Source organism: Cephus cinctus, unplaced genomic scaffold, assembly GCF_000341935.2.
Source record: "Cephus cinctus unplaced genomic scaffold, Ccin1 Ccin1_scaffold0351, whole genome shotgun sequence".
NCBI lineage: Eukaryota > Metazoa > Arthropoda > Insecta > Hymenoptera > Cephidae > Cephus > Cephus cinctus.
In genome coordinates this window covers 219,166-225,646 of record NW_014333043.1, presented here as the reverse complement: position 1 = coordinate 225,646, position 6,481 = coordinate 219,166, and the positions used below count along the sequence as shown (strand labels likewise).

General features: G+C 43.9%; 1 protein-coding gene across 1 annotated transcript in view; it reads right to left on the bottom strand.

Annotated features, from left to right (window-relative positions):
- The window catches only part of LOC107267192 (protein sprint), a 66,267-nt gene that overhangs the window by 39,258 nt on the left and 20,528 nt on the right, over positions 1-6,481 (bottom strand). The window contains 1 exon segment of the mRNA XM_025084417.1: positions 1,687-1,760. Coding sequence (XP_024940185.1) covers positions 1,687-1,760 — 74 coding nt within the window.

The following is a 6,481-nucleotide window of genomic DNA, read 5'->3' as shown; positions in this document are numbered from 1 at the left end:
CCCCCTTCTCTCTCTCTCTCTCTCTCTCTCTCTCTCTCTCTCTATATATATATATATATATACACACACGCATCCATCTAATCTACGCTCCCCTAATCATTTTCCCATTTCCCTTATTAAATCTCCCCAAGGGCGACAATCCAAAGCCTGCCTGCATCTATATACAAGGTTTACCTCAAAATCCCTAAAACGTATCTTACATCGAGAGCACAGAAGGTTATTAATACACCGGCAGTTACTGTAAGCAGCAGCGTCTCGCTACACAGTAAATACCCCATCCAGCGGTATAATTCATAATACAAAATAGCTGTAAAATGAATATTGCACCAAGTAAAATGATCCAATTGGTAGCATGTGCCTGAGATTAACCACGCGATATTATGCGTAATCGCCCAAGAGCCAACAGCTGTCGGCCATTTCTTTCTTGCTAAGAGGCGCAAGATGCGTCGCCCTCCTTGCCCTTAAATAAAATCTCCGCGAGCCTTGCGATCTCAAGATACAAGAAAATTCTTCGCTCTCGAGGATCGTCCGAATGCGTCCGACCAGTAAAACGGGAGAAGACAGAGGAGAAACGTCAGCCCGAGCTATTCTCGATTCTCTATTGAAATTCAATGTCCTTTCAGGAAGATGTCGTCCATCTTCGGCTGAATACCATATCCCGCTTAGAATGTTAAATCTTACGGACTAACCCTACTGCTGCCATACGAGAGCCCAGCATCCGTTACCATGGATGCTGCTCTCTTAGGTGGCTGGATATATTTCCACGTGTACGAGATCGGGGGTGCTGCTTTCTTTCGATATTATTATTATTCAACGATCATTCACCGTAGAAGAATATTATGGGATGGACAATGGACCACAGTCCCATCTTGAAATAATGAATTCCATTGACCGGGGGGGTGTGTATATAGACCATCCGACACCCGTGACAGTCAACGATAACGTCGTGGTTGGTTCGATAAACAAAAAAAAAATCATTGACACTAATCAAATAAAAATCACAGTAAAATATTCTAACTTGAGCCAATAAGTAGCATACGTATCGTGGGTACTCCTAGGGTATATAAACTTTGCCCGCTTATTATTGAAGTTTATGGTGACTGTCTGAAATATGTATATATATATTATTCACTTTAGGGTGAGACGAGCACCCGTTTATATAATGTCCCATATAGCATAACGGTGGGATATTGTACGCGAAGTCTACCATAGATCACGAGGGCCTTACGATATGGAAATTATTCCGTGTGAGAGGTGGAACGGGGAGGGGGTTGAACGTTTCTGCAAAATTTCCCCCATAAATTAGGTGAATTAATGATATCAAGCTAAAGACCCGTAGTATACCAAGGATACGTTTTCTCAAGTTATGTATGGTTATAAGCAGGAATCTGTAATACCGACGTTCCCCAGAATTTAACCCACAGCCATACTGGATTTGCCCTTTTGTCTCGTATCAATTTCTTTCCTCTTCGCATCCAGAAGGAACTTTACTGCGTACAGCAAAACAGCGTACAGAAAAGACGTAATGTCAAACGGGAATAGAATCACCGTAAATCATAGTCAATTAAGTCGTCCGCGAGAATTCTCTGGTATGGCAATTCGTACTGGTACAGTTCTGTGGCGTATGGCTAGTGGCTGTACAAGATATATACCAGGTACAGTATGTGACGTGTCTGTTGCACTCACCGTTTGTAGGAATCCGGGGTGGTGCACAGTTCGCTCAGCATGCAATCCAAATCGGTGGCCAGTGAGTTGAGCAGCTGGGAAGCAAAAGAAATTATTGCATAATAATAATATACGTGAAATATAAAATTATCATTTTTTATGCATATTTTTGTTTTTAATTTACGTAAATCCTTAATACACACTGCGTAATTCAGACTGTGTATAAATATATAACTATATACTAGACATAGGGATAGGTCGGTGCTTATCAGCCAGATAAGACTCCTACGACCGGTGTTCTGTACTTGGTGCGTGTATAAATTTCGGGGAACTCAAGTACGTAAATTACATGTAAACATAGAGGTAGATAGAAAATGGCTGTCATATATTTGCATAGCGTCACCGATTCGAATCCGTAAAATTAGAAGATCTCCCCCCGTCCTAGTTGCCTGAGTCAATATTGAACGAACGAAGCGAAGATATCTGATGGTTTCGATAAACCTATACATATATACGCGCATGAGTAAAAGTATAATTATAATACAGACAGGACTTACGCGATATTGTAATAGAACGTAAGAAACGCAAAAAAAAAATATTACACGAAAAAGAAAAATTATCGATTTCTGAAAAAAAATTTTTGTTATTTCAGACACCGAATAAACGAGTCCATTAATTTCCAATGACCCTTCGATTATTCTATTTTTGCCATAAAAAAAATCCTCGAGTCTTTTAATACTGGCGGAGAAGTAGCGTCGCGACGTCAACCAGTACAGAGCGGGGCGTCGTCATGGTTTCGCTTTCCGCTTTAAAACCATATCGACGCTCCCTCTTCCACATATCAGGAGGAATACTGTACTCGTACGCATGTATACTAAACTCTCAGCATTATTTTCCATATGCCTATAAAGTACAGTGTGTACGACTTGTACAGAAGGCCCCGAATGACATGTCAAACTCACATAGGTACCATAAGAGTCTAGTATTGACAATGGGTATAGTATAGTAGAAGCGGCCGAGGAGCGTGCATATGTGACTTATGCCGAGTTCACATGCGTGCCTGACAGCTGCTTAATGTCCGGCCATACGAGCCAGAAAGCAGTGTGCTTACATATTACTAGTAGCCAGTTTACCAATGTACCTTTCCTATATGAGTCACGCGTGCAACGAACCGTAGAGACGCTTGGAAGGCTTTATATAAAGTGGAAGAAAAGAAGCAAAAAGAAATTAGATGTGCCTAGTGCGAAGTCTTTCCGTGCGGCCGGAGACCAGCCAGAACTTCTGAAGGAAGCTTTACGCACGTGGTTATGTACACGGTCGAACGAAATAGAATGGCTGAGATAGTTTAACGAAAAGCAGTCCCATAGCAAATACGCTTGTACGCAGAGACGAAACATCCATCAATTAAAATGCTCCAACGATACTCATTGTGCCCATTAAACAATTTCGAGTCAACGAGACAGCCCAACCTAACCTCCCATGCATCTCGTGAACCAACAGCTTTGAGAGCGAAACAGGCGATACCCAAGTATACCTGCTAGGAATTTGCCTATATTATAATATTTTATCGTACACGATATTTGATATTTTTTAAATATCTTTTTCATTGGACCACCTAACCTCGCATGCATTTTGGGAAATAAAGCTTTGATCGTATAAGTAATCACTGTATATGTATACACCCAGTAATACGTAATTCTTGATCATACTCAAGACGCTATGGTAATACCTTTTTATTCGAACTCGATCGATCTTATCAATTAGATCTTATCTTATCACTGTGCACTGAGGTCGCGGACGCCTCTGCCGTCTTTCCTTGATAAAAATTCCCAAATTATACCGGGTCGAGGAACTCGCGTTCACCAAGCAAGAGCACGTGAGTCGCGCACAAAAGTCACTTGTTCACTGATCCTCGTGAGCGGACACGATACAAAGGCGTAACAGGAGGACGGAAGCGAACCTATATTTTCCACCGAAAGCAATACACGTAGGTGTACAGGCAGGTTAGGTACGCCCTCTCACGGTTCTATAGACCCGAGCGATACTAAAATAACGAGTGCACCGGGTATATCGTCCCAGCTGACCACTATAGGATGTCATTGATCGCATGATGGGTTTTTCTTAAGGATCCAGTCAATGGCCACGCGTGATAAAGAAAACGACGAAACCAGGGTGCTTGACCGTACCAACTGTACCAACATAAATATTGCCAACAGGAGATACTATAATTAAATACAAAATACCGGAATAACAAAAAAAAATGAATACCGTCACGGAAAGTAATTATTGGCTGACAGCTGTAATGGATCTAGACGTTGATCTTTGGAATCGAATGGGATCGGCCGCAAATCTATACTTCCGGTCTAGAATCCAACTTCCGGTAGGATTACCAACTCTATCCAGCTTCCACCTCTAGCTAGGCCCGAGCTCGAAATTTCGCATGGGATTTCGCGCTGCGCGACATCCACTTCTGACAGCTACAACGCGCGTTGTTCCGATTAGAGAAGCGTTTTCGCTTAGGACGAAGCCCGAAGTCACCGTAGCTCGTAGCACAAAGGAAGTTCGTAACGGAGACTGAACGATTTTAACAGGGCGATGTGTACAACAGCTGAATCGATAGTCATGGCGTGTGTACCAACGTACATGGGCATTGGCTTGGATTGCTATAGCAACATCTAATCAAAACATAATAAAGCCAAGGGAGCGAGTGAGAGCGAAGCGCCGAGTCTTATAGCAGTGGCGAACGAGCTAGTGTCTAGGTGATGGTAGGTATAGGGTACAGGGTATACCATAGAGAGAGAGAGAGAGGGAGAAAGATAAATAGACAGAATTGGAGGAGAGAAAAGATAGAAGACAGACAGGGAGACTATGGGAAGATATCCTGGGTGTATGGATGGGAGATAAATCCATGAACGAGACGGAACTCGGAGCAGCAAATTCTTGTAGAAGAATTTATCGTGAGGTCATCCGGAGGGAGCACCGGAGTACCCACGGGGTTAAATCGGCAAAGGTAAAAATCGGCTTGTAAAATAATACAAATAGTCCACAAATACACCGCGGTGGATTTTTACTGTCGGAATGGACTTGCAATCGAGGGTAGTTCTTATAGCCCGGTAAGATGGGGCAGAGCCTAGGCTAATAATTTAGTACCGTTTTACGTTGATTGGACCTAGAAATTTATGTCGGTAGTACCGTATGTCTCTTCGCTTCGTCTTGGTCTATGCTGAGAGTCGAGACCGAGGGTGAGCGAGAGAGACGGAGGATACGGAGAAAGTTTCCTAGGTGCTCTCTGACTTTCAAAAGAGAGAGAGTGAACGAGGTGAAAGATTCTACAAGGTAAGATCGAAGTAGGATGGAGCAAGGGAGGATGGAGAGAAATTTCTAGTGGGATCTTAGAGACCGTTTTATCCCTGGGGATACGTCGCGCCCCTTTACCATTCACGTATCAGCCACGAATAGTCGAATCCCAAATCAGTAGAAGCTCCAATAGGGATCAGGCAGGTATGAACCGACTGCTGGGAGTTCCGGCTGTAGGTGGTAGAACGTAGGAGAGGAGAGACTGCCGGGAAAAGTTTTTCGAAGCTCGAACGTTTTCGGTGGCATCTTGGAAAGCGGAAGCGGCTGGGTGGGAGGTGATATAGGAAAGATAAAGGAAAGGACGAAAGAGGAATTCGTGGAACGGAAGTGCACGCAATGAAAATCTACATATGTATACAGATGGAAACGAGGAGATCGCAAGGACACCGGTTACCTTGCAGGTACGGGATGTGACCTAACCTAACCTAGTAGAAAAGAGCGTACAAAGAGAAAACGAATCCTTAAGGGTCTTCGAAAGGAATATGGAAATGGGGTTTAAGCATTTTTCTTTTTTCACTGAGTCGCCCGGCTGTTTTCGTAAGCTGCCCCTTCGGGTGGCCACGAGAGTGATCGATCGCGTCTGGTACGATTAATCGAGGATTAATCGATCAGGACGGTCGAATTAATTGGAAATTCCCAGTGGGACCTAGGCAGAGCGTTCCCCTTCTTGCTACGTCGAAAATGGCGGGAATTTCGAATGCATATTTATACAGGGGGGGAGGGGAGGGGGGAGAACAATCGAATCTACGTATACTTTGCGATATCTTGTAAGTCGACTCTACTTCGGACGTCAAAGGAAACAGAAGGGACGGTGATACGATTTATCAAATTTTGAAAATTGTCAACGCGCGCCTTGCGTCACGACACCCTGACGGGAGAGGAAATGAGATGGATTATTTGAATACATTAATTTTACGTGAAATATCATTCTGCGCGTGGCATTTGCATTAAGGGTCGCGGGCCTGAAGGGGCTGGGACTTCGTATTCCTCGTGCGAAGTGCGCCAAGAAATATCATCCCTCGATCCCTCACGTTTCACCGCAACAGGGCGAGAGCAAGCGGTACAAGGGTAGAAGATACGGCAGGGAAAGAAAAGATAAATAAATGAAACAAAAAGATACTATAAAATAAACAAAAGCACCAGTCTTGGGCCTCGGTAAAAACAAAACAAAAAAAATTCAACCAAGAACCACAGGGGAAAACGAACGGCAAAAGATACTAGTGCGAAATTCGGCCGCCGGTGGCGCGCGTGTCGCTCGGATCAAAATAGCACGGGGTAACGAAAACGGACCAGAGGGACAATGCATAGAGCGTCGTATAAGGGAGGAGCCGTAATAATAATAAAAAGCCAAGACCAAGTATCGTCCGTTGAGGGTGAAAAGTTTTCAAATATCATCCCCTCGACGAATCGTCGACAAAACTTTCGACTTTCACTCCCCCGGCATCCCCCCCCCCCCCCC